This window comes from Nicotiana tabacum, chromosome 10 (assembly GCF_000715075.1).
Source record: "Nicotiana tabacum cultivar K326 chromosome 10, ASM71507v2, whole genome shotgun sequence".
In the NCBI taxonomy this organism is placed as follows: Eukaryota; Viridiplantae; Streptophyta; class Magnoliopsida; order Solanales; family Solanaceae; genus Nicotiana; species Nicotiana tabacum.
Window position 1 is genome coordinate 160,630,930 of NC_134089.1, and position 27,611 is coordinate 160,658,540.

General features: G+C 34.6%; 5 protein-coding genes across 5 annotated transcripts; 1 reads left to right on the forward strand and 4 right to left on the reverse strand.

The window, feature by feature from the left end:
- Positions 1–2,409: 2,409 nt before the first annotated feature.
- On the reverse strand, positions 2,410–3,483 carry LOC142165499 (uncharacterized). Its single transcript, XM_075224038.1, has 2 exons — positions 2,959–3,483; positions 2,410–2,496 (listed from the first exon to the last, which is right to left on the reverse strand). The coding sequence occupies exons 1-2, from the start codon at positions 3,481–3,483 to the stop codon at positions 2,410–2,412; spliced, it is 612 nt and encodes a 203-aa protein (XP_075080139.1).
- A 1,111-nt stretch (positions 3,484–4,594) lies between these two features.
- LOC107818146 (membrane-associated progesterone-binding protein 4-like) lies at positions 4,595–9,606 on the reverse strand. The gene is made up of 8 exons (XM_075223471.1): positions 9,446–9,606; positions 9,253–9,338; positions 9,079–9,150; positions 8,741–8,778; positions 6,879–6,922; positions 6,667–6,713; positions 6,110–6,284; positions 4,595–4,906 (listed from the first exon to the last, which is right to left on the reverse strand). Exons 1-8 carry the CDS (start codon positions 9,554–9,556, stop codon positions 4,739–4,741), a joined length of 741 nt encoding a protein of 246 aa, XP_075079572.1. The 5' UTR covers positions 9,557–9,606; the 3' UTR covers positions 4,595–4,738.
- A 391-nt stretch (positions 9,607–9,997) lies between these two features.
- Positions 9,998–10,453, reverse strand: LOC107818141 (uncharacterized). The gene has a single exon (XM_016644082.1). It carries the CDS (start codon positions 10,451–10,453, stop codon positions 9,998–10,000), a length of 456 nt encoding a protein of 151 aa, XP_016499568.1.
- A 1,713-nt stretch (positions 10,454–12,166) lies between these two features.
- Positions 12,167–18,720, forward strand: LOC107818145 (uncharacterized). Its single transcript, XM_016644086.2, has 12 exons — positions 12,167–12,305; positions 12,441–12,588; positions 13,418–13,500; positions 13,610–13,685; positions 13,799–13,866; positions 15,089–15,164; positions 15,302–15,423; positions 15,581–15,664; positions 15,942–16,088; positions 17,208–17,316; positions 17,431–17,550; positions 18,337–18,720. The coding sequence occupies exons 2-12, from the start codon at positions 12,501–12,503 to the stop codon at positions 18,408–18,410; spliced, it is 1,047 nt and encodes a 348-aa protein (XP_016499572.2). The 5' UTR covers positions 12,167–12,305; positions 12,441–12,500; the 3' UTR covers positions 18,411–18,720.
- A 637-nt stretch (positions 18,721–19,357) lies between these two features.
- Positions 19,358–26,588, reverse strand: LOC107818144 (uncharacterized). Its single transcript, XM_016644085.2, has 8 exons — positions 26,123–26,588; positions 24,847–25,284; positions 24,573–24,747; positions 23,315–23,612; positions 22,568–22,640; positions 21,088–21,178; positions 20,209–20,288; positions 19,358–20,018 (listed from the first exon to the last, which is right to left on the reverse strand). Exons 1-8 carry the CDS (start codon positions 26,204–26,206, stop codon positions 19,701–19,703), a joined length of 1,557 nt encoding a protein of 518 aa, XP_016499571.1. The 5' UTR covers positions 26,207–26,588; the 3' UTR covers positions 19,358–19,700.
- Positions 26,589–27,611: the final 1,023 nt, after the last annotated feature.

Genomic DNA, 27,611 nt, shown 5'->3' on the forward strand with positions numbered 1-27,611 from the left:
CACAGTCTGTAGAGCTTCAGAGAAACAATGATTTTTTTTAGTATGTTCGAGGTTTTGGTTCGACCGACCTTGATAGGATTGATTTCCGTCCGGAATTGGTACAAGTATTCACAGAAGAATTAGTAATTGAATTTACTAGATGGAAAGCTTAATAATATTAATTCGTTATTATGAGAAAAAGAACAATGAAATTGCTAGGTCGATTATTCGATAGAGGGGATAGTGATAAAGGAGTATGTGTCGTACAGTGATTTAATTGCTTCAATTTCGAAGCAACTTAATTTAAACTTGAGTTCGAAGTCAATTAAAATTGAAGTGAAAGAAAATTGTACGCTTATGGAAATACACAACAACATGGGTTTCAGGGTATATGTATAATTGAAAAGGGAGAACAAGAAATTCGGGATGTATCCATTATGTATAACTAACTACAATGGATAAAGAAATTGTAGAAGGAGGAAGAGTAATTCAAAGTGACCTAATGCAACTTGACTCTACAGATGGTGTGCATACAGTTGATACGCTCATACTTACGTCGTTAAACTCAGGTGAGCCAATTGAGGTTTTCGAACCGAAAAGGAATTTGATTATTTCAAATACTAATTAAAAAGTGGTGATAGATGAACACGTATACATGGATAAGGCGATATTGAAGGCAGTGATGGAGCAATATACAATTCCTACAAGTTTTCAATTCTGGGTTGATAGGTCAATGCTATGAGGTTTGATTGTTATTACATATTAGAACTTCATAATATATGATGTATTCATTGTATGTTTGTGTTTTTATAACTGATTTATGTTGTATTCATAACAGTATATTATGAATACATCATATATTATGTTGTATTCGACATATATGTTGTATTTCATTGTATGTTTTGTATTCATAACTTCGTCAAAAAGTAAATGTTGTGTGTCAGTGATTAGAAAAGCATGTGCTGAATCACTTGTAGGAATAATGCCCCGGTTGTATTCATGTATTCACAATGCCCTATTTCATATACTGTATTCATATGCCATTAGGTTTTACTATTATTACATAACTAATTCTATGTTGTTGTGAATACATAACCGATTGTATGTGTATTAAATTTGTATTTGCAGTTATACCTTGTTATATGTTTCTATGCATTGTGAATGGAAATTTAAGGCTTCTAGTATTAATAAATCATAAATGTTCAAAGTGGGGAGTTTAGTGATAAGCATACATGTCCATTGAAGGATAAGGTGTATGAGCAACGTCTAACAACCAGTAGGTTGATTGGGGGCATGATTAGGTCTAAGTTTACTAATCAAAAAGAGAAAATACACACCAAAGGATATAGTTGATGATGTTAAATTGGACTTTGGTATTGATGTTAGTTATATGTTAGCGTGGCGCGCTAGAGAAAAGGCTGTAAATTTCTTGATGGGGAACCAGCTGATTCATATAATAAATTATCGGGGTACTTATATATATTGGATACAACTTATCCTGCTTCATATATCAGAATGAAAAAATCTCCTAAAAATGAGTTCATGTATTTGTATATATCGATGTATGCTTTTATAAAGGGATTTGATTATTGTAGACTCATTATCGTTGTAGATAGCAGCCACCTAAAATCAGCATACACAAGGACATTCGTTTCGGCTAGCACGTTGGATGGTGCGTGTAAGTCAATTAATTAAAAAAATACATACACGATACACAAACATACAAACCGCTCCTCTAATTATTTAATACAACAATACTGATATTTTGTGTTTGTATGCAATTGTATTTACAGGACATATCTTGCCACTAACGTATGATGTAGTTGATTCAGAGAATGATGTTGCTTGGATGTGGTTCTTTGAGCAATTCAAGGAAGCTTATGACGAACGAGAAAACATGTGCATTATTTCAGATAGGAATGAGAGCATCATCAAAGATGTATCCAGAATGTATCCTACCGTACCGCAGTTTGCTTGTATATGACATCTCTCGAATAACGTATACAAGAAATTCAAAAAGAGTCATGAGAAGTTGAGTGAGGTATACTTTTCGATGACAAAAGCATACACCCAGAATGAATTTGATAGTCTAATGGAAAAGGTGGATATTCGGGTGAAAGATTACTTAGAATTAGCTGGATACAAAAATTGGGCTAGGTTGTATGCACCTGCTAACCGGGGATGGACTATGACAGAAATATTGCTGAGTCAATCAATTTGACATTTTTATCAGCAAGAGAATTGCCAATCTATGACTTTCTAGAAGAAGTTAGGAAGATGTTTGGACGTTAGAATTGCAGCAATCAAAAAGATGCTTCATACGTACACAACGCTTGGAAAAAAATATCAAGAGATTCTTACATTGAATGAGGTGTTGTCTACCCGTATAACTGTAAGTTTTCATTAGTTTGCTATATGTAGTTGCATTGACTAAAATCTGATATACGAATACATGCTGTGATTATTCTGAATAACTGCAAGCTCTGTAACGATTGGTTGAATGTTGTTGTATTTCATCTGAAAATAGTAATACATTCAATGTAAATCTCTATTTCTGTATTATGTAGTTATTGTATATCTGTATATGTGCAGTCATGTACATAACAGTATATTCTATTCACATGTATTTTGTATTGATTTATAATAATGTATCCAATGTGAAGTTGTATTTCTGTATTATGTATGTTACTGTATATTTGTATGTTCAGCCATGTATATAATTGTATGTTGTATACAAATGTATTCTGTATTGATTTATAACAATATATTTAATTACATAAACATATATTTTGTATGCAATATCAGTCAGTTAATAAGAATAAATTACCTGATTTTCCTCATCGTTGAACATGCCATTCATCAAATAAGCAAACGGTGGTTGGTTGTCAGTGGACTTCCAATCTAGTATTCTAGGAATCTGGTTATCAACTCAGGTGCGATTTTAGGGTCGACCTTTGAACAACACTCGTACAACCATACTTGCATAGCAAGAGGCATGTCAGTAATCCTGTAATACTTCTTCTGAGAATCCATCTTCCGGCTAATAAATTTGAGAAGGGCAGTGAATGCCTCCTTACCCCATGGGTAATCACAATATCTCCCACCCTCGACCAAGTCAAAATGTTTCCTTGGAATAATTGTGCAATTCTTCTCACTGGATAATATGAATGTATGCATGAAATACAACACAACTATTTTAACCACATCTTCATCGTTGTCAAAGCCCCAATTGTTGTCATTAAAGCATTTTACCAAATCAGTCTTCTTCACAGTCTTTGCTCCGCCAAAGTATGTCTCCACGAGCCTGTTAGGCCTCTTTGTGTTGAACTTAAAATCTTCAACATCACCAACAAAATTTAGACCAATGACTACCACAAACTCCCTGAGTGAAAAGCACAATGTTGTTCCATTTACATGTATGAGAAATGCTTCAAGAAAACTTTCTTCTAGCTCTCGCACTATGAAGCGCCTGAACAATTGATGTTGAACCTCAGAATGCTTCATACCGAAGAATATACCAAAACATGTTTGACCAAAGAGTTGGTATTGTTGTGGACTAAGGTTTACTTTAAGGTCGGAGATTATGTAGGTGTTAGTATAGAACAGATATGCGGCGATGAAGTAGGCAGGTGTTTAACAAAGAATTTTATTTCCTGCATACAAACACCACAAAAAAAAAGTAAAAACATACTTGAAATACAGATAAATATAACTAGGTTGGTACAATGCTTTGATTGTGTTTAAAATAGGTGATTTTTGACTTCGAATACATGTAAATACATGTATATATGAATACATTATTTTCATTGTATCCCAAAATACAAGCTTGAATCATGACAATATTGATACAGTACTATTGGTGTATTTAAAATTGTTGTTTTTCGAATTCAAATACATATAAATACAACTAAATACAAAAAAAGCAAAACCCTATACGAACTAAATTAAGTGTATGAGGACAAACAAACAGAATTACATGTATATTAAAAGCAGACAGGTTATAAGAATACACAAAATACATGTATGGAATTTTTTTTTACATTATCTTGTCCTTCCGTGTTGTCTACCTACTTCCTTTAGCGACCTGTTTTTCCTTGCTCCCAGAAGCAACATCGCTAATTTTTCTTCTCTTTTCCACATTTATGTTATGTACCGAAACATTAGAAAGACCGGCCATGTGCTTTACCAATTAGTAATGAACCACAATTTTTAGGAGCAAAATCTGGGTGGATTCATTCTGAGAAATTTGCTCCTAAAATCTTGCTAAGGGAGAGAGAGAAAGATGGTGTGCTAACTGGAAGAGAGAGAAAGAACATAACTGATGTACTTCACGCCTCAACGGCATTGTATATAATAAATACGTATTTTGCTACAAAATATAAAACGTAGCTATAAGTAATCATATTTTGAAATTATTTTGGTTTATAATAAATAAGTTGTAATAGTTTGCTATAGGAGGTAAAATTTCTCAGAAATATCGCCAGAAAGAAAGAATGGTCCAAGGTCCATTTACTTTACATGCACAACAATGTAATTTCCAACTAATGAATAAAGGACTTAATGCTCCAAGAGTTGTAAAAAAAAAAAAAAAAAAAAAAAAAAAAAAAACTTATGCTTTTCGAAGATGGGGACAGAGAGATGCTAGAAATTACTGTCCCAGGAAATTTTGGTAATGTTACAAAATCTCCTGACATGGAAATTTTTATAAATGTCTGTGGAATTGATATCAGATATGCTATAAAACCCCCCACTGCAGTTTTTATAACCGGCATGTTTTGGCTAAATAATCACATCCTTCGTAGACCTCCAAACCTGGCTGGCCAAGATCATCCTCTTTAAAGCAAGCACAACGTTTGCTCATTTTTCCGGTCAATGCAATCTGCTCAGGTCGTTGAACTAATCTTGGATATCCATCGTCACACCAAACCTGAAAAGGGAAATAATGTTGCTACTTAGCAAGCGTTTAGAAGCATGCAATGACATTATCTGCAATATTACGACAGTACATAAAATTGAAGTTTCATAGCATACAGGATTCAAGAACAAGAGCCTTCCCATCTAATTTTGTTCCCTTTATTGAGAATGACACACAAACTATTTGAAAATTCAATTGCGGAGAAGAGACATTTGCAGGAATGTGCTAGTTGGAAATCCATTTTTCGTATGCTTAACTTTTGAAGAATACGAACTAATGTACAATAACAATCACTTGTTTCTTGGCAAAGCACATCAAGGTACGTCCCTCCTATCTCAAGTTTGAACTGAAAAATAGTATCGATCCCATTACTTTTAGTCCCTCCACCATTTATCAGACATTGCTGATTACGCGCAGCAATAACCAGCTGTTTCTTTTCTTCTTAAATCTTTTTTGTTTCACATTGCCCTTTGTTTGGAAACTGGGGAAGCAGACGGACACAAGTTGAAAGCTTTCCTTTCCCTTATTTGGTTAGGAACAAATGGGACGAACCAAGATGACATGCATACAAAAACCTCTCCTTCCCAGTGGATCACATCAAATTGTTGTCACCCTAGGAGAAAAGTAGGGAGAAAACAGAGAAATAAAGGTCTCATTAGAAAATAAAAGACCTTTTGTATTGGCCTCACCCAAAATAATCACTTTCAATTGGGCTCCATGCAGGGGCAGATTTATATCCCAATAAATGGGGCACGTGAACCCATGGTCTTTCCGCCAAACAAGGTATTCTATATATATATTTTTTGTATTGATCTAATATTATCTGGTGGCACTCATGCTCCAAAGAGGCTAAATGGTACACTTGGTTGAATGCTGAGTTGTTACCCTAAGGAGCAGGAATCAATTCCCACTTAATACTTTCTTTTTTCTCCTTTCTTTAGTGGTAATACTTTCTTTTTTCTCCTTTCTTTAGTGGTAATACTTTATTTTTTCTCCTTTCTTTAGCGGCGCACCCATGTTAAAAAAATTCTAGATCTGCCTCTGCCTCATGCAAGGGATATTGTATTATCTTCTGCGTTCTCAACCTAAAGGAAACAGGGAAGGGAAAGCTATGACCTCTTGTCTTCCTCTCATTCTTCCCCTACCGCAGTACCTAGTATTTAAAAGGAATATCTTTGAGGTATGGAGTTTGGAACATTGATAAAAGAATTATACCTCTGAACCCTCTTCTTGACTCCACCTTGAGTTACAGCTAGGTAGTTTAGCCTCTTCATTCTTCTGTTTTTCCATCAGCTGAGCACCTCTGGCGGCCTTTGCTTCAGCCCCTTTTAAGTACTTTGTGGGATTGCCTTCACTGTCATAATAGCGACCTACAAGCTTACCGACAAATCTGCCAGAAAGGAAGAGAGTTAGCGATTCATTCAATTCTTCAATCTTGACCTTCCTACCTATGTTGGTCATGATAGGGGAAACAAACAGAGGGATGGCTTCTTAAGCCAAATTCTTTGTTATTGCCTTTTAGCTTCCAAAAAACAGGAGATATGAACCACAATTTGTTATTTTATTAGCAGAGAAGAATAAAGTCTAATCTCTCCATTAGGAAGAATCTATTCCCTGATGTTTTGCAGAAATATCATGGAAATTAAATAGTAATAAATCTGAGTTTTGAATAAGAAATTGAAGACACTGCTGATAACCTTTCAAATAGATGAACTGTTTGCATTTCACATTGCCAAATTCAAGATTAAGAAGTTTGAAGACGAATTACTCACGTGTATGTTCTGAAGTAGAAGTCTCTCCAGTCAACAATACTTTTAACCTATAAAAGTGAGATGTCGAAAATAAGTTCTTCCCTATCAAGACAAAAAAATGCTAGACACAGTACACTTTAAAAGATATTTCAGCAGACTGATATCAATACAACTTCAGTACAACTCAAAAAAAGGAAGCAGACCCACTGAATGACAACAGAACATCATACTACCTCAGCACTGGATAAACCGTGCAGTGAGTCAGTAAGTCCATCTCCTGAATTAATATAGAATAAAAGAACTTAATTTTAGAAGCCACAAATCATCAAGACAAAACCAAAATATAAGAATCATATTTCATTTACATCATGGAAATAGTGAGGCAAGCAAGAAGTCGAGATATCACAAGTACTGCAGTTAGGCATCAGTCTTGTTACAATTTACAGGTTTCAAACTATCTAGAAGCAAGAAAAGGGAATTCTCTTTAGCAAGTTGAGTTTGTAAAGGCAACAGTATCCAGAGTGGAAATCACAACTGGGATTCTTAAAAGGCAGCAGTTATTGCTTAAATGGCTTCAAACACCATAATTCGTAGTTCTCAGATTCTTTTTCCTAAATCGTTGCAGGATTAGTCGAAAGATTTCAAGAAATAGACAAGATCAAAGCACATTCTTTAAATTATACAGAGTTCGTGCTTGACTGAGCTTTGTTTTTGATAAGTTGCACTTGACTAAGTCTAAAGAATCTAGTCCTAGGTATTCCTTTCCCTTTGACGAAGCCCAGGAAAAGAGAAAAAAAATATAGCTAGTACTGTCATAACAACAATTCAATTGTACAAACCATAGAGCACAACTTTCAATTTCTAGCCTCTTTCAATACAGATGCCGTGAAGCTCCCCAATTTACTGCTTCCATTCTGCATTCGCCTTCTAGCTGAAGCTTTTGCCCAGTTTCAGTATATCAATATGTAGTTGATCATTGGATGTTCAAAATACCTCTTGGTCCTTAGAAGTTGATGACAACAATATTAAACTTAAGGTAGGAGAATTCTTGGCTAATGAATGTCCATATCCCACTTCACAATATGGTAAAGAACCGTGGGGAGAATTGATGTGTCACAATATCTGCTAGTTTACTCCTTTGCATACTCAAATTTCCTTTAGAATTTGAAACTTTTTTAACTTTAAATTTTAGTACAAGCAACCTGTTTGTACAACATAAAGGAACACTGCTTGACCCAAGGGGATAAATATAGAAGATGAATTTGATCAGGTAACAGTTCAAATATTATCTGAACTTACACTCACCAATTCACTTACTAACCTTTCAAAGAAAAAGAAAAAGAAAAAAGAACGATAGTGTGTAACTCTACAATAATTGTTTCCATCTTACAAATACAACTGGTGCTAAACCACTAAGCAAACCACACCAGAACTCTAGCAATAAACCATAATCCCTAATTGCTTCCTAACCTTTCAAAGAAAAAGAAAAAGTAAAAAGAATGACAGTGGCTAACCCCATAATAATGTTTCCTCCGTACAGATGCAACTGGTGCTTAACCACTAAGCAAATCATAATAGAACTCTAGCGATAAACCATAATTCCTAATTGCAGGCAAGTGACAGGAGCCTCCAAGTAAAATGCATTCTAACAACATAATTTTTTAAAATAATCGGAATGACACTTTATTGGCAGCTGAAGGTGGATCCATTTACTCTTAGAAAACCCCTTAACATCTTCCCACGACTCTCTCAGAAGCAGAATTGACTTAAAAGCTGGAGGAAATCTCCAAGTAATGGTATGCATATCATCAGATCTTCCAATCAAGCTAATTTGCTTCATCTTGCAGTTTGCTAGCATAGCAAAGCGACCTTTTTTTCCCCAAGGCTGGACTTAATCTGATGCTGTCCAGATCTTTCGTCTATTAGAAAGGAAGGTTGATGTTTAAGTTGGTTGTGCTCCCGTCATGAACGCTCATTCACACTATTTGCAGTCAAAGTGTGATGTGCAGTAGACAAAGTTATAATAATCTTAATGGAGTACATCATAGATCTACCATATCCAAAAAAAATGGAAATATAGTCAAAAGATGCAAACCTGTAAAATTTCCGGATACAAATGCACGTGAAGCATCTCTGAAATTTGAAAATTGCAAAAACAGCATATGTTAGTTGGAAAAAGCAATACAATTTGTAAATACTCCTATGAGATTAGCCTTATATGACTCGGAATCAGCAAAAGTTTATAACTTGATTTTCCTTCATCAGAAAATAAAAAGTTCCCACGTAAATAAGAAAAAAAAGGATGAAATAACCACTCTTATCAATCAAAAGTGATAGAATCAAAGATTTCATTAAACCTTCAATAAGGATTACAAATTATGAATTAGCATAAATACAACAATTGCAAGAGAATTTGAAAAAAACAAAAAAGACCTTCCAGCAAAATGGTTGTAGCCACCTCCTACACCATAGTGACTCTTTCCTTTGCTCACATCAAATACTGACCTAATAATAGCAACCAAATCAAAAGCAGCAAAATCACTCAAATGTTCAAAAAAATGCAATCTTTAAATGACTCAAGAGTAGTATAGCAGATTTAACATGTACCCAATAATACCAAGAAAAATGGGCAAGCTTGGATCAGACCCATTGTAAATTGCAAGTTCTTCAACAGTAAAAAGTCTCTGAAAATTCTAAAATAAGGAACCCCACAAAATAAAAAGTGATTTTGAGATTCAGATACAAATTATACAACAAAAGATACTGATACAATTAAGATTATGGGGTTAAAGAGACATACTTGTGGAGTAGAGTAGAGTGATTTGAGAGGGGAAATCTTGAAAAGGAGCAAAGAGAGAAGAGCCACTATTAGAGAAATCCCTAAAAATGAATTCCCTAAAAATGAAGCCATTTAATTTCTTGCCATAAAATGTTAAAAAGTACGCCACTACAAATAGATTTAAGGTAGGTCGCTACTTCAAACATCAACCTACAGTAAATCATTATGTGGCATATTTTATTAACTTTTTGTGGCGAGAAAAGTAGCGCGAAGATAATTTGTTTAATTATAGCTTTGTGGTGAGTAAAATCGCCGCAAAAACTTAACAAATGCGTCACAAATAAATTAAGGTAGGTCGCTACTCAAAATGATGACATATAGCCCACCGTTCAACCATTACTTATTGCAACGACTTTGGCACTTACTTTTGGTCACGACTAAATAGGTCGTCCCAGAACGTTATCACTGAAAATTTTATTTTCTGTAGCGAAAAAATAAAAAATAAAAAGATGTATCTTGCAATGTAGTCAATCTTAGTTATGACTAACAACCTAGACAATATTTTCAAATTCATTAATCAAATGATATACTATAAAGATCAGAAGGTTGAAGTTGTTTAGTTACATTGAAAAATCTTAGAACATCTATCCATTGCTCCCACTTCTTTAGCCTATGAACAGCTATTGTATCTGGGATTAGCTCATGTGAACATCTCCCATTAGTTCCTGGATAATCATACATTCTTGGTTTGTTAGAAAACCTATTTTTTGCTTTATTTCCCAAATTTAGCCATTGACCAACCAACTTATCTTCTGGACCATAAGTATTGTTGGCAGGAATATTTGATCTTCCAATCCATTCCACTAGATCCCACGATAAAATAAACCCCATTCCAGACATGTAATGCACGAACGCGTTCATGCTAGGACAAGGTATAACAAAACCATAGTATAAATCAACTCTAGGTAATGGTTGGAGAGATGACGCTAATGGTGCAAGCCTCAAGTACACATCATCATCCGCCTTCATTACGTAGTCGTAACGTGTAGGAAGGATTCGAGGGAGGGTAGAAAAGTAAGTGTAAGTTTTGCCACTATTCATGTTTTCAGAGCAGTTGAGGATGATAATGTCATTAAAACGCATGATTTCTAAGACAATGAATGTTCGGTGTTCAGCATTGGTGACATTGCAGAAAATGAATTTCACGTCAATACGAGCTATGGGCGTGGATTGAATTCCATATACAAGGCGAAGGAAATGGCGTCTATCAAAATTTTTTGGTTGTGTAAAGATTCCTATTAAGAGGGTGAATTGTGCGTTCATTTGGGGCGATTGCTGCAACAAAATGGTATTGTTTAAAGAAGTTGTTAACGAAAAGTTTAAGCGAATATTAAATGATACAAAGAAGATGAAGAGAAGTATAGCAAAAGAAGATAAAGAAATCAAAAGCAGCTTTCTCCTTAGCATCCTAGCTTAGAAATGATTTAAAAAGCATGTCATATATGTATATAAAGAAAAGGCATTGTCCTTACATGGCATGGTTAATATTATGATGAAAGTAAAATTCTTGTGATATTGTCATGCTTTGTATGCAAGGAGTAATTATCTTGTGAAGATTATGTGATGAGGTGCTTAAAATGTGAATAATTTTACAAGTATATTTGGATTTTTATTGAAATTTTGGTTTTAACTTAAATCAGAAAGAGCTCAAAAGTTATGTTGCTGCCGAAATTAAAGTATTGTAACACGATACATCATAGTTAATGTGCCATGCAATTTTTTATCTCAATCTAGTTATGTAACGGGTAAACAAATAGTACTTAAAAAATTTAAAACTAACATTGTATTATTTTCTTGTTTTTATTATACATATAGCGGAAGGGAGTGAGAAATGAAGAAGGGAATTACAATATAAGACATCCTACACTAATAGCCAATCAATTGAGTTACTATGATCCCCAATTTAAAAATATCATATGATTGTAGACATCAAGAATTTCGAAAGTCTCAAGCATTTAGATGAAATGGGAAAGGGGGAAGAAAGACTTTTAGAATTGAACGACTATTTAAAATATAGGAGTAATTAGTTTTAAAAAAATTATTTAACATCTGGCCAGATTTGGCAACTTCAGACCATCGGGTCTGAAATTAGGCTATGCAAAAACTAACTTCTGCCTAAGGTATGAAAATATAAATATTCTTGACCGAAATTGAAATTTCTCCTTATGGGAGTTTGATTCGGGATAAAAGAATTTACTGATACTTTTTTGTGGTGATATTTAACTTTTGACCTTCGCTTACTCCGTAGTCAGAACTTCAAGATAAAAATTAGAAGTGTTGTCCATGGGACAAGCGATAGGTAATAGTTTTTAAATTTGAAGTTTTGGCTATAGGTAAACAGAGATAAAGATTTATGATCATCCACTTTGAGGGTTATTTATGTACTTCACCCATTATGGATGGCTAAATACTAAATACTTTGTAAATTTTGTCTATTATTATTTAAATAACTAACGATCATAAAAACAATTTTATGTGCATTTCACCGTAAAAATGACACCAGATAGCCACCCTTTACCACTTGAAAGGGTTGCTATTTACGAGTTAGCCAATGTATCCTAAATTTTAATTTTTTCGTTCCCGAAGTTAAAATTTTTAGTTTAAAAATTCAAAGTACGAACTAATCTCTAAATAGCATTCGCGAAAATGACTATCTCTGCACATTTCACCCGGTTCAACCCCAAAAGGCCCAAACCCAATAGGAAAACAAAGTCTTGCTTGGTCTCTTGAAGGATCTTTGTCGTCGTCGTTTTCCCTCCGAGAAGTATCAGAGATCGGATTCTCCTCCCGCGGCCTGCTCTCTCTTCTCTCTCCTATCAAGGTACTTTCTCTCTCTACAATTTACAACTCCTCACATCATTGAATTTTCTTAAATTTTATGATTTTTGTTCCCCAGAAATGTCTGATTTTTAGCTTTGATCTAATCGACGAACGTTATTTCATTTTTGTACGGCAGTCTTCTAGTTGATTGATTGGTTGCAGTATTATAAAATTGAGAAGAAAATATAGAGAAGAGATGGGGTTGAAGCAAGTTCTAAAAGCCCTGGATGCTTTTCCACGTGCAGAAGATCATTTGTTGCAGAAGACTAAATCTGGCGCCTTTGGTATTATTACTATTATTATTATTAATATTATCTTCTTACTCCCAGTCTTGTCTTCATATGGGTAACTAGGAATTGTTTCTTATTGCTGGGGATGATCATAACCCCCCTTTTTGTTTTAGGGAAAAGGAAACATAGTGCTACCTGCTTTTCATTATTTGAATAAGGACTGATGCTAGCTGATTAATGTACATGCATCATATGTTTAACACGTCGAGCAGCTTTACCACAGCATACCATGTTAAATGTAAAGGGTGAAATGATAATTATCCCGTAGATATATGGGAGATGTAGGTACCCGGGCCAGTTAAGTAACTGAACTTCAGATACCCAGTATTTCTTTAAATGTGTTGTGTCTTTATATCTAAGTTGTGCTAGTTCATGTTTTTCTTGAGCCGAGGGTCTTTCGGAGACAACCTCTCTACCCCTCTGGGTAGGGGTAAGGTCTGCGTACACTCTACTCTCCCCAGACCCTACTTGTGGGATTTTACTGAGTAGTTGTGGTTGTATATTTAGTTGACTCTACTATATTTAGACCTGCTACGACTTTTGGAGATGCTGTTTTTCTTTATTAAAGTTATTGATGCTACTTCTGGTCATTCCTTGGTTGTTTGATTCTATAAACGTTTTTCCTGCACTTCTGTCGAAGTTGGTCCCTGCGCCTGGTCAAGTGCCTAGGGGATGGTACTGAATTGCGACGGTTGTTGGTTGCTTCAGTTGGCGCTAATTTTGAATTGACCATTAGAAGAAATCATGCTTACTCTATTCTGCAATTTTTTCTTTTAGTTTGATTCTTTACTAACTTTACTCCTTTGTTTTTCTCTCTCACTAGTTTCCATTGTGGGGCTGGTTATCATGGCAACACTATTTTTGCATGAACTGAGTTACTATCTTAGTACAAATACAGTTCATCAGGTTTCCTCCTCTTCAATGCTGCTTTCTCGTCATTGTTTACCTTATTAGATAATTGCTATCCCACTTAAGAGTTGTTTAAAGGTTTCTGCTCTGACTTATGCTTTTACAGATGGCTGTTGACTTGAGACGTGGAGAGACTCTACCCATACACATTAATATGACATTCCCCTCTTTACCTTGTGATGGTACGGATAATGATCCCCCATCTGGTCTTATGTTTGCTTACACTCTTTAAGAGTTTTTTTTTTGTGTGAATCTAAATGCTTCAGACATTGACTAATTTCTTCAACCGTGGTAGTTCTAAGTGTGGATGCAATTGATATGTCGGGGAAGCATGAAGTAGACCTTGATACAAACATATGGAAGGTAACTGCTCTTTTTGAATTGAGAAAATTCGTGCTCTGCCTTAACTTTAGAAAAAGGTGCCCTGCTCATTAAACTGAAAAGAAAGTGACCATGTTTCGCATGAAAAGATGATGTATAACACCTTAGCTTATAGTATGTTAACCGTACTTTCACTAGCAACTACTTTGTGCCTTTATTAGACTTAATCTGGTAATATTATTTTGTTAGATTTTTTTCCTTTTTTGTGTTTGTTTTACGGTGGGAGGGATAAGATGCAGCAGTAGTGGGGTATGACAACGAAAGCTGTGATTCTGTTTTCACTTAGTATTTCGCTATTGTTTTCTTCTGCCAGACATGTTTGGCATATTTATGTTGGCTAGTTGCTTTAGTCACATAGTAGCATCTGAAGAGAACTGAACTATTAAAAATAGTTTAGTGTTTATGGTTACAAGATGCACTGAAAAGTGAAAACAGTTGGCAATAACAATGATTTGGATTAAGGCCTAGTTGTTTTTGTTTATGACAATCCGATGTTTGTGAGAAATCTTTTTTTCCTGGTTAGAGACTTGTATGTCTGTTTAGGATTAGCTGTGAGATTTAGAAAACCTCTAGCTTTTGTGAACCCCTAATTAGCATTAAAAGATAAATACTTAGTATTTGAATGAAATGGACCTAAATGTGAAATAGTTGCAGAGGATTCATGTAGCCAATCCTACTAACCCGTCATTGATCTGTATTTGTTTAGTTTTTATAGTTATAAGTTACAACTTGCAGTACTACAGGTACCATGCTTTTATGCTAGGCTGAAGATACATTGATCCTACAGTAGTTAGAGCATGATTGGCGAAGCTTCTAAAAACTGCTGAATTCATTTGAGAAGTACTTTTGTCAAAATTGCTTTTCTGAGTAGTACTTTTGGAGAGAAGTAGTTTGTGTTTGGCCAACTCATTTGAAAAGTTTTTTTTTTTTTAAACTTTTTGATAAATAGATTGTGTTTGGCCAATCTTTCCAAAAAGCGGTTTTGGGTGTCAAATTACGAGAAAAGACAGTATTAAGCTTCATTTTACAATAAGTATAATTTAAATAGAGAAATGATTTTAATATTTTTCATGAAATACTTATTAAGTTTTTTTTTGTTTCTATTTTGGTAAAATTTGAAAACAATATATATAAAATATTATTAAAATTTAAAAATAAAATAAAAGGCTCATAGCCTTTGCTTAATGGTTGAGAGTTTTTGCAGCTTCGCTTGAACAGAGATGGGCATATTACTGGAACTGAGTATTTGTCAGACCTTGTGGAAAAGGAACATAAACATGGTAATGTCTTCCTTTTCTGCTCTGACTCTCGTATAAACTTTTTCTTCCTCACATTAGTGAACTTTAATTATGCTTTTTGTTGGATAAAAATATATTATATGTTTAATAACATGGTTTTAAATGACAACTTTAACCAGATGACCACAAAGACCATCATGAAGATTCAGATAACAAAACCCATCTGCAAGGGTTCGATCAAGATGCTGAAAATATGATTAAGAAGGTTAAGCAAGCATTGGCTAATGGGGAGGGATGCAGAGTATGTGCCTCTTTCATTTTTAGCTTATTATTTTATTTGTTATTCTTCTCTCTTTCTCCTTTATGCCTCAGAAATAAGATTAGGAAAAAGGTTTGGAGATTCATACCGTCATACCACTTGGACTAAAAAAGCAATGGTAATTTATTGTTTATTGCAGGTCTATGGTGTTTTGGATGTCCAACGTGTTGCCGGAAATTTCCATATATCTGTTCATGGGTTGAATATTTTTGTTGCTCAAATGGTTAGCTCTCGTGGATTCTATGTTCTTTTATGGAGTGATTTTTACAATGATAATCAACCTGTTAAAAGACATTGACGTCTCCATTTATCTTTCTTTTCTATTTATGTATGAAACAGCGATCTTTGGAGGTTTCTAGTTGGAAGATGCTAAAATTAAAATAGACTTGAAAATAATGACCTTTAGGAATTAGTTTATTGGAAGTTCTTATATAAATCAGATTTGTCCTGTTTCTTTTTTTTCGCTTACTCCTGTTTGTATCTGTTTTTAACCACTGCAGATTTTTGGAGGTTCTACTCATGTGAATGTGAGCCATATCATCCATGACTTATCATTTGGGCCCAAATATCCAGGTATTCACAACCCGCTTGATGGAACAGAACGAATTCTGCGTGGGGCAAGTGGAACATTCAAATATTACATTAAGGTTTGAGTTGTAGCCCTCGTTTGAGATTATAGACATTTATTTGATGTTTAGTTTGAATATGTTGCCTACAGTATTTGGACATAGCCATACATCTTTCTCGAACTGATGAAATGAATTGTATAACTGCTCGCTTTAGTTATTTTCTATTAATGTTTTTTAGTATTTTGTTTTAACTTTTTATCACTAGTCTTTCTGGAATCGTTGTGAAAAGTAGATATGCGCTGAATTTAGGTACCTTTTCCGTTGTAATGCGGAGCTCCACTTTTGTGCAATTGATTGTTTATACAGATCATAAATCATACTTTCTCCACAAAAGAACGATATTAAATAGAATGACTTGGTAATCGGACTTAAGTGCCCCCCCCCCCCCTTCTTTTTTTTTTTTTTTTTTGTAATTATAGTCCCAGAACAACTTAATTAGCTTTTGAGCTGCCTAACAGCTGCACTAAATGGGTGAATGCGGTTCGTGGAGACATGCACTGCAGTGCATGATCTTCATATCCACTTTGAACTGAAAGTGAGGAGACTATTTTTTCTGCATCAGGCCATGATTGTCAACAGCGTATATATTTAGCTAAAAAAATGATCGTTTAACAACATATATTTTCATCTGTGTCGTCTGTCCTGTCCTACTTCCATTTTTAGGTTGTCTCAAGATCGTATCCACTTGAAATTTTTACTTACTTTAGTATAAAAAAAGTTAATATGAGACCTATTTTCACTCTTAACAATATTCAATTTTTTTGAAAGTCAACTTTATCTTCACTTTTGGACCCACTTTAATTTAAATATGATAAATTTCCAACTGTAACCTTAGTAGTCGAGTCGAAACTAAATTTGACACCTGCATTTGGACCGAAGGAGCAATTTTATAAATATGCAGTTCTATAACTGGAGTAATTTCTGTTCCTGGTACCTGCCACTATCCGTAGCCAAATTATCTTTTAAGTATACCATAAAGTTTGAGAAATTTCCATGGATTTATGGTGAGTAATTAACATTTAGCTGAAATGTATGGTCTAGTTAAGTTGTGCGGATCTCATACCAAGTTTTTCTTTGAAGCTAATGTTCTGTTGTTTTGCTATTCTGCATTTTGAAGTTCTGGTTTTTGTCTTGTAGATTGTTCCCACTGAATACAGGTATTTATCAAAAGAAGTTTTGCCAACTAATCAGTTCTCTGTAACGGAATACTTTTCTCCCATCAATGAGTTTGATCGGACATGGCCAGGTGCATCTCTTAAGTCTTAAATACTCAACAGACAAGTTCTTTCTATCAATTGTTGCCTTTTCTCTTTTTCTCTTGTTGTACTTTTTTGCTTATTGTCTTTCTCAATTAATGCAGCTGTATATTTCTTATATGATTTATCACCAATCACTGTGACCATCAGAGAAGAACGTCGCAGTTTTCTGCACTTTATTACTCGGCTCTGTGCAGTTCTGGGTGGTACATTTGCCTTGACAGGTTTGCCTCCAACACTTAACTGTAGCCTGTAGGATTTTTTGAAGTTAAACATTCTCTTATAAGCCAGAAGTCCCTGCTATTATTCTACTCTTCTTTTTGCACATACATTCTTGGCATTTGAAGGTTGAACTTAATGCTCTGCATTTTGTTGTGTGGGAAGATTGTTAATCATTTACTCTGGTGTGTGGAAAATGCTTACAAGTATTTTGGTACCAGGAAATATGATACTTTAGACTTCTTTATTCTTATTTCTTTCTTGCATATTCAGAATGGAGTGTTAATTGCCTGGGGAGATCATCTTCTAAGAGTCTCAACCAATTCTTGGGAAATTTTCTCCCGTGTTCTATAATCTTTTTTCCCCCCATGTTTGCAGTTGAGGGATCTCCATTCAAACATTATCTCCAATTCTCCATTCACGCATTTCGCTGAAATAGCATAGACCTGGCATCTGCCAATGATTTGGAGTTTATATTGTATCTGTTTAGTTAGATACCGATTTTTTTTATGTGGGGTTATTACAGTCATAGGTTTGGGGAGCGGCCTAATATTGGGAAGTTTTTAAACTTTCCCTGAGAAGTCTGTCGTAGATTTACGTATGGACAATGTATTTTTCCCTGATTCTTTTGGCTTCCTCTTAGGATCTTTTTTTGTTTGGAATTTCAGGGATATTCCCCTAAAGCTGTTTCTTGCAGTTAAGAAACTGGACTGTGAAATTAGTAGGAAATCTTTAATCTAATCAGTGATCACACATTCTCACATATTTGCCTAATGTTTTGTGTATAATAGGCATGCTAGATAAATGGATGTACAGGTTCCTTGAAGCAGTTATGAAGAAAAACAGCAGAAGTCTTGTGCGATAATTTAAGGTTACCTAGTGACATGTTGCACCTACAGAGTAGTATTCAGCTGAGGAAATCCCAAATTCCCAGAGCACTATGCTTTTAGCGAACAAGGGAGATCGATAAATGAGGCTTGTGTATAATTTATTCCGTGTATTTTGTTTTTCTGACTTTCTTTTTATCCTTTAATTTTGATAGCACTTTACACAAATATACCATGGTGTATCCAAGCCATTCTAGCAGTCTGAGAAAAGATTTACTTACTGGTCATTGTAACATAATGTAGTTTGTAGTTCAAAGGAAATGAACATTTCCAGGTTTTCTTGCTCAATTTTAGTTGAAAAACTTGCTGGAACTGAGAGAGTTGGACTTCTATGTGATGCTTTATTATGCAAGTCTTGTTTAATGCAGTACCTGGAAAGTAGATGGTCTGGTAGATCTTGTAAATTGGAGTGAAACCTATTTCTTCCTTTTATCAGTTTTGGAAAGATAGTAGTTGACCAAATACTTGATGCCATTGATACTAGAATAGAGTGAGCATGGAGTCGAATCGAATAAAGCATGCTTCAGTACAAGGAGGGTCTTTAAATAGATTTGGAAGCCGCCAACCCGGGATTCGGAAGTCTATTGGGTTATTATCGCTTTTAGCCCACGCCAAAAATTATTTACATTCGATATCCGAAAAATTATATTAAATTTTTATAATTTTGTATATAACATATAGAATGTGTGTGTGTATATATATATATATATATATATATATATATATATATATATATACAAAAAATATACATTTTTAATATATTTTAAGAGCAACTATACAGTGTCATTTTCCCCAAGGGTAAGTCTATCTATTCAACGATGTTCGCCTTGATCACATTTGCCATGAATTTGCAAAATGAATGAATAAAAGCATAAAAACCAGGCTAACTTTCTAGAAAGTGAAAAAAAAAGAAGAGAATCGATACTTGTAGACAATCAAGCATAAGCCTTTCTGTATTTCATAAAATCTCAAAAGTACTCAAAATTCCATGTTTCCAAATACTTCCAAAGATAAAATAACTCCTACGGCTACAAGACCCCTATACTATCCCATTTCTGCAATTTTTTCCACCCTTACTGGCACATTTTCTATGTGGCCTATTCCTTGTGCAGCTAAGTACCAAGTGAATTTTCAAGGTACTACTACAAGTAGCAGCACAAGGCAAGGAATCCCTCAAGCTACAAAAATGCTTGACCATTAGTCAGCATCACATACTGATTTGACTTCAAACTATTTATCCAATGCTGTGAAAATATTAGAAGTCTGAGTTAAGAACTCTGAATCCTAATCTCTTGCAGCCCCGGATTCTCTAATTGTCCAACAACAGGATTATGCAATGGTTGGTGTTGTTGCTGCTGACTATTATTATGGCGTTGTTGGCGTGAGGTGTTGTCAATGTAGCTATAATATCTTTGATCAGGCAGAACATGTGGTTGCATGGCACTGGTTGTTTGTGCAGGGGATGATCGTAGACGCCTGCTAGCTCTCCACCTCAAATACTCTACAAGGAGCGAGTTGGTACTAATTGCAATACCGAAACCAGTGAAGGAAGAAAGCAGCACCGATAGAAGTGCACTAACATTAAGCTGCACATATAGCAATTATGTAAATCTTTATGTATCTGTTATTTTTGCAGGTGAAAGCAACAGCGGCCTTCACCTATCGTCCAAACAAGGAACCTCACTCCCTCCTCTTCCCCCTACCCCGGCTGCCAACATACATAAGAGAGAAGGGCGCCAAGAAATGCAAGAAATTAAAGAGTGAAAGATCTTTTACCACTGCATAGAATATATGGGCGAAGAGGATAACAATTGCAAACTGAAATGACGCATAAGCCCATATGTAACTCTTGCTGACTGCAAATGGCCAAAGAATCTGTTATAATTCTTGATAAAAAGATTCATCCCTCCAAGAAAAAAAAATCAAAAGGAATGTGTAAAGAGTGTGAAGAAATGAGCTAACAACAAAAGTACGTCGACCCAAAAAACATCAAAATGATGTAGAGAACATTGAGGAATGAGCCAATAATAAAAACATGTCTAAATTTTAAAAGACAGAGCCCATTCAGTTACTTTGTCTGTCAGGTCAATTTCATTATATTCATGGCTATTGATGAGGTATGTATTACAGCACAATAATCAGTTTGAGTCTTTTTCCTTTTCTTCTTTCACTTGGACTGATCCTCAAAAGAGAGATGTTTCCCTTGCAATAGAGAGGTTTTGCGAAAATGGGATAGCTAAGTGCGAAAATTGAAACTTTTACCTAAGCAGGCTCTTGGCTAGTGACACAAACTGTTTATCCAAACACGTTAACCATGTTTCCTGAAGATCAAAATTCCACTATATATGGCTACTTAACAGTCGTGTGTAAATCACTAAATCCTATAATATAAAGTGCAGTAATTCATTTCCAGTTAAGAAATGGTTAAATTGCATAGATTGTGATTTGATAGTTCTTAGTTATCTTGATATCTAAGAGACAAAATTCAACAAACATGCAGTGGATTAACAGCCCCTTTTGTCTCTTTAGCCATAATATATTTGAAAGTATTCAATTAAGTTAAAAGAAAAGACCAGGAAGTAGAAGTTTTATATGTGGAATCATTTCAGAGATGACATCGGATGAGAAGAAATAGAGAAGGGAAAACAATCATACCCATTGTAGAAGCTATCATAGAAGAAAGGAGACCTAAAACACAAGAGAAAGGTAAAGAGATAGCAAGAGCACGAGCGCCTAAGTCAGTCACCTGTCACGATACAAAAAAAGAAAATGATAAACACAATATTCTAACATCAGACAGAAATGTGAATGCTATATGAAATATGATCAAAGAAATGGTTGTGCCTTTAATAGGATTCCTAAATATTTTTTTGGACAGTTCTAAATATCAATACAAAGTTAACACTGAAAGAGACTCACTATCCAATTCTTTTTAGGCCATACTGAGTTATGATATGAGCACCAAGCTGCACTTATTGACACACACACAACATAAAATACCAATGTTCCATCTAGGCTTTCGAGAAGTTCGTGCTTTAACACGAAATTGTTACATAACCTCTTAAAATATGATAACATGAATGTAGAATATGAATGTCATGATGGTTATGACAGCTGAACAAAGGAACCAGTGATAAAATAAAGCTAAAGTTGCATCTTATAACCTAGTTTATAAGAGTCATCTGTTTTTGGCCTACTTTAAAATGTAGTTCTGGCACCTAGCTTATAGAGTTTCCACATTTGTTGTCCTACTTTTTCAGATGCAAACATAAAAATCCAACATTCTAAAAATGTGTAAAAATGGGATTTTCCTCTTGGCGCTGCCTAATATTTAGATGGAAAAAGTAATCTGCCTTGCACATGATTCTTTATCAGTCTTTTTGATGCTCAAAACCTATATTCATTCAAATATTATTTCTTGAAGTAATAAAAAGCATCAATTCTCCAACATCTACCCCTTACCTTAATATGCACACAAATTTAAGACGTTTTAATATAGTACTAATAATCATTTTATTTTAACAATATTTACGATAACATTTATCTCTTTTTATCTTTCAAAACCCTCAAATATCCACACAAATATAATGTATAGATTATGGGTTTTGAACTCTCAAATGGCTGATCAACAAGTTGTGCATGAATTTTTTCATCAAAAAGTAATGTCGTTAGAGGAAGTCCTATTTTAGCATTTCTTTTAGAAAGTTTGTATTATGTGCACAGACCAAAAAATTAGGACAAAAAATGCACAAATCCTATAAAATAAGTACAAAAATGCACATTCCGGAACAATAGGACAGAAACGCATCAGCTTAAACTACGCACCAATAGTATGCAATTTGGCCGAAAATAAATTGAAATTTACTGGATTATATTAGCGCTTTAACTTACATAGGAAGATATATAACCATAAAAAAGGGCAGCCAGGTGCACTAAGCTCCTGCTATGCGCGGGGTCCGGGGAAGGGACGGACCACAAGGATCTATCGTACGCAGCCTTACCCTGCATTTCTACAAGAGGCTGTTTCCCCGGCTCGAACCCGTGACCTCCTGGTCACATGGTAGCAACTTTACCAGTTACGCCAAGACTCCCCTTCAGGAAGATATATAACCATGAAGAAACAAAAGGAAAGTACCAGAAGCTGCTCCAGAAAGCAAAAGTAGGCAAGCATGCTGACCATGACAAGGATAGGTACGTCTTGCCAGACTCTGTTGATAGCAAAAGAAGAGAGAAACACCCAAATAAGTGTGACAAAACCAATTTCCATGTGACATTGGTTAACATTTAGATTAACCTGGTTACAAGTATCACCAAATAAATGAGAAACTATGGACACCAATTAGGCATTATCATGGTATAAAACTGACAAGACACCAAATAAGTGCAAGTAAAGTTTATCACTTGTGAAGAAACCTTGTAATGTTAATCAAGATCCAGGCCATTCAAGAGTTCAATATTTGAGAAGGATTTATTATTAAAAGATCATATGCTTTCTAGTGTGTCATGTAAACAATCAAAAAGCTTCCAAATGTTTAGATAATCTCATCTGAAAACATGTTATTCACTTGTGAACAGATCTAATAATATATGTCAAGATGTATAAGTTCAAGAGTTCAGTACTTGATAAGGTTGTAGGATTAGAAGATTCTAGTGACTCTATCACATAAGGAATAAGCTTCCAATATTTATGTCATATCCGTTATTGACTGAATTGCAAAGGCATATAGAAAATGCATGAAGCTACATTTCCTAACAGAAAGCATCTGCCGTGATTAACAAAGTACTAGATCAGAGGTACTTATCTATCATCTTTTCAGTTTGAAGTTCACATAAATTCAAGCCAAGGTAAAGGAAGCAGTAAAACTTTATTAGCTGAACTTGCCTGTAGCGAGGCACTTCCCTCTGCTGTGCAACAGTTTGGGACCTTCTGGCAGCAGTTGGAGGATTTTGAATTTTTAATAATGTTACAGGGAGGTTTCGCACTTCCTGCTTGCAGACATCACAAATCTTGTTACCCTTAATACTAAACCACTTCAAGGTACACTCCTTGTGAGCAAGTGCAAGCTCTCCTTTGCAGCTGCATTCCATTTTAAATGTTTCACTTTCTTCACCAAGTTCAACAAAGCAAATTCTGCAAACAGCCTCTTCCTCAGGAATATCTTCACCACTATTATCCGTGGCTGTAGATAGCAAAGGAAAAAAGCCATTATAGTCACCAAAAGATAATCAGCGAAGATGTCATAGGAAGTACTGGAACAAGGAAAGGAGACAGCAGTAGTCATGTCCTTTACTCTTAACTATTGCCTATGATGAAGTATCTACCATCCTATTCAATTCGAGCATTCTTTCTACTCCAAAGATCCAAAGAAAGTGAACACGACCAAATAGAAATTAGTAAATTGCGATAATTAAGAAACATTCACCATTCCGTATTCTTAATCCTTGTAAGGAATACTTCCAATTTAACACAGCCAATTCTATTCCTTACTAATTTAAACCCGTGATCGTTTCTACCAAAATTGTTGAGATAAAGAGCTCTTTAATTGAAAATGTGATCTACAAATGATACTCCCTTGACTAGACACTGAGACCAAAATATTGACTTATGTATGATGTTAGTGGTAGTGCAACAAAATATTAAAGTGAACGGTTGAAATGTTAGTCTTATCACATCAAAATTTTAAAAATTTAGTTAATTGAATTTGAATTCTTGAAGTTGTATAGAACACTAATATTTTCGGATTGGTGTCAAAAAGTTTGGCATGTACCAAAATGGAAAGAGCATCATATAAACTGGGATTGAGGGAGTAAAACGTGAGCAAATAAAAGAAGCTCTAACCATAAAAGGATGTTTCAGTATAACTTGCCACAGGAGGAACTAAATCACAAATGGATATAAATCTCAATAGGCAGAGACAGACATGTATACAGAGTTAACATCTCAATAGGCAGAGACATACATGTAAAACAGTTAGTGTTGTAGGCTTGTACCAAGAACCTTTTTAGTCCAGAAAATGATCAACATAGGTTTTCACATGTGCACTATTAAGTACACTCATGAAGCATTAGCAAATTGGAGCAGCTAGTGACAAGTGAGTATAAAATTTATAAGAGCCAGTACGCCACAAAATTTGGCATACCATTTTCTGTTTCCTGTGATATGTCTGCTGAGGCATCAGAATCTGTAGTTGGGCGAACAGTTTTGGAAATGACACGGATGAGACTGCCACTAGTATCTGTCCTCCTTAAGCTTCTGCTTTTAACATGTATAGGCACTGAAAATGAACGCTTCATATGCTGTTGAGCTTCAGGTTTCTGTCAGTAAATATATCAATGGTACAAAAAGAAAAAGTAAGAAAGAGTACACACAAAAATTGCATCCAAATAAAGTAAATATTAGGATATATGACATACAATTAACTCTAACTGAGTATCCAAATGATTGTCCGCTGCAGGCTTTACCACAGTTCCCATTGGCGTCTCTGGTAAAGAGCGGATTGATCTTGTCATCGAAGAGAACAAAACTTTATTCAGAGAAAACGATCTTGAAGTTGAAGGCTTATCTGAAAGAGGCGTGTCTGGGATAATGAGAACTGTCTTTTCGCCATCGTGGGTTACATTTTTTGTCCTAGTGCTCTTCTGTGGAATCAGATTCTTCATAGATGACATGAACTTAGCAGAGTGGGGCCTCGGGGGCAACCCTGATCGGGCAGAGTTAGGACTTGGAACATCTATTCTTGTAAAACTGGATAATGCATTTTCCAAAGATCTTGTAGGTATTTGCAGAGAGGAGAGATTTGGCCGTCTTGTTGACTGTTGCCGCACTAAAGTGGCTTCCTCTCTCTCTCCTTTCTATTAACACAAAAGTAAAAATTCAGAACACAAAAGCAACAACCACAAAAGCAAGGAATAATCAGCATGTTTAACTTATATAGCAGCACAAACTGATCCGCCACGAGCGGTTTGAGAACCATAGATCATAATAAGTTGACAAACTGGTGTTATCTAATGACAAATTCATTTAAAAGCAAAACGTTGCAACTTTGTCTAGACCCTTTACTTCTGAAGAACAGTGGAATAAATAAAACTAAAATCTTAATATAGGTCAGCAAAAATGAGATTCTAGGCCTTCTTGGCATACATTACTCCGATTATTTCTTTCCCTATTTTTTTCTACTTCATAAAAGGAAGAAATACAACAACACCAAACCCAGTATAATCCCACGGTCTGGGGAGGGTAGTCAGTATGCAGACCTGACCCCTACCGTGAATTTAGAGAGTTTGTTTCCAATAGACCCTCGGCACAAGGACATAAAAGGAAGAAATGCCCAAAAAAAAAAAAAATTGAAGCACCAAACTAGCTAAAGTAATTCCATAAAAATCTCAAACCAGCTAATTCATCAACATTCAAACTCACTTATAAGAAAGGTTTAAAAAATCAAACCTTTCACATTCCAGCTTCCACCACTACCAGAAATGTCACATCTTTCTTCCTCAAACCACCAAAAAACATTAAATTCAAGAAAACCCCACAACAGAAGAAGAAGAAAAATCACTTCTTTGTCATTCCTTTAGCAACCCTCTTTACACAAACACACTCACCAACTCTCACAAAAAGGGGAGGAAAAAAACAACAAGATAAACAGTAAATAAGAAGCATAATATAAAAGAAAGAAAAGGAGAGACTTACAAGATTAGAATGAGCAGAAGAATCAAATTCAGCTGAAGGTGGCTGATGCATTTCTTGAACAGAAACAACCACAGAATTTTCCATTTTCACTTACAGAACAAGTAGCTGTAGTACTAGGAGAAGAATCAAGAACCCCAGATCATAAAATCATTTGGATTTGGTGATTTCCCATATTTTAATTCTATTTTCTTATCAAAGAGAAGCAAAACTGTTCCAAATTTCTGAGACAGTAATGATGAAAACAGGAAAAGAAAACAAAAGAAAAAGAAAAGCTACTATCTTTTTTTTTATTTTTAAAAAAATACTATATTAGTAGTAATATTTTTGTGTTCATCACCAAAAACTGTCTAGCTTTGTAGACAAATCAAAGCATTTTTACCTTTTCAATAACTTAAAAACAATTTATATTTTTGTATGGATTGTATTATTAGCCGCCAACCTTATTTGGTTTTGCCAGCTGAGTTCAGATTCCTTTTTATTTCTTGAGTTTTATTTTAAATTTTAATATTTGTCCTGTTATTATACTTTTCTTTTGTTGCTTTTTATAGTTATATTATATGCTTTTGGGTTTTATTATCCTTTAGTTAGTTACTTTTGTTTGACTGTTCTTGACTAGATTATTAGAATTAGTTGCCACTCACTTTTTGCAAATCCATGCATCCTTTTTTAATTTTATTTTATCAATGCTGAGGTGTAGGGAGCCTTGAAGCAACGGTAAAATTATTTTTGTGTGATCTATAAGTGACGAGTCCGAATCATGGAAGTAGTCACTAATGCTTGTATTAAGATAGACAATCTACGTCATATCCCTAGGAGCAGTGGCGTACGCAAAAAAAATTGTAAGAGGTGTCAATATTTGCAGAAGTAAACAAATAAATAAATTATTATAACGACAAGCGGCGTCATTTTTTATATGTGTACCCAATATTTTAATTTTATTTATTTATTTATACATACAGATATACCAAAAAAATTCGACGATACCATGACACCGCTTCAAATAAGGTGTCTATGCGGGTGCGATCCTTTCCCGAATCGTACATAAATGTGGTATGCTTGAGGGGTCTAAAATATAAAGACTAAGAAGGAAAGTCTATTAAAAATAGAAATTTTACATTTTTAGAATGGAATTCTTAATTTATTTTTATTTTTTCTACTTTGGTGGACATGAGAACTGGTCATTTTATTATTGATCTATCTAATCTAGTAAGTTTTGAATTAATATCAAAAGTATCTTCTCATAATTACTATTATCACATGCACTGGCAAGGGTTAATCTGCTAATTGAAAAATATTTTTTTACAGTTAACTTTACTTCAAATTTAAGATTCCCACTTTACTTCATTAGTGTAATAATTAGGGACCTCTATTTTACTGTCTAGCAAATAAAGTTTCAAATTTAGTCAACATACGTTTTCTTTTTTCACGAGAATCTCAATCTAGATTTTAAAATTATCCACATTGAGTGGAATTTTGAAATAATAAAAGC

Coding starts and splice junctions, on each gene's coding strand:
- LOC107818144 (XM_016644085.2), bottom strand. CDS start 26,206: ATGGAAAATTCTGTGGTTGTTTCTGTTCAAGAAATGCATCAGCCACCT. Junction 21,179..22,567: donor GCTTTCTGGAGCAGCTTCTG/GTACTTTCCTTT, acceptor GTATCGTGACAG/GTGACTGACTTAGGCGCTCG. Junction 20,289..21,087: donor TATGATAGCTTCTACAATGG/GTATGATTGTTT, acceptor GGCCATTTGCAG/TCAGCAAGAGTTACATATGG.
- LOC107818141 (XM_016644082.1), bottom strand. CDS start 10,453: ATGAAGGCGGATGATGATGTGTACTTGAGGCTTGCACCATTAGCGTCA.
- LOC107818146 (XM_075223471.1), bottom strand. CDS start 9,556: ATGGCTTCATTTTTAGGGAATTCATTTTTAGGGATTTCTCTAATAGTG. Junction 9,339..9,445: donor CACTCTACTCTACTCCACAA/GTATGTCTCTTT, acceptor TCCTTATTTTAG/AATTTTCAGAGACTTTTTAC. Junction 6,714..6,878: donor ACGGTTTATCCAGTGCTGAG/GTAGTATGATGT, acceptor TCACTTTTATAG/GTTAAAAGTATTGTTGACTG.
- LOC107818145 (XM_016644086.2), top strand. CDS start 12,501: ATGGGGTTGAAGCAAGTTCTAAAAGCCCTGGATGCTTTTCCACGTGCA. Junction 12,589..13,417: donor GACTAAATCTGGCGCCTTTG/GTATTATTACTA, acceptor CTCTCTCACTAG/TTTCCATTGTGGGGCTGGTT. Junction 17,551..18,336: donor TGGTACATTTGCCTTGACAG/GTTTGCCTCCAA, acceptor TGTGTATAATAG/GCATGCTAGATAAATGGATG.
- LOC142165499 (XM_075224038.1), bottom strand. CDS start 3,483: ATGAAGCATTCTGAGGTTCAACATCAATTGTTCAGGCGCTTCATAGTG. Junction 2,497..2,958: donor ACATGCCTCTTGCTATGCAA/GTATGGTTGTAC, acceptor TACTATTTTCAG/ATGAAATACAACAACATTCA.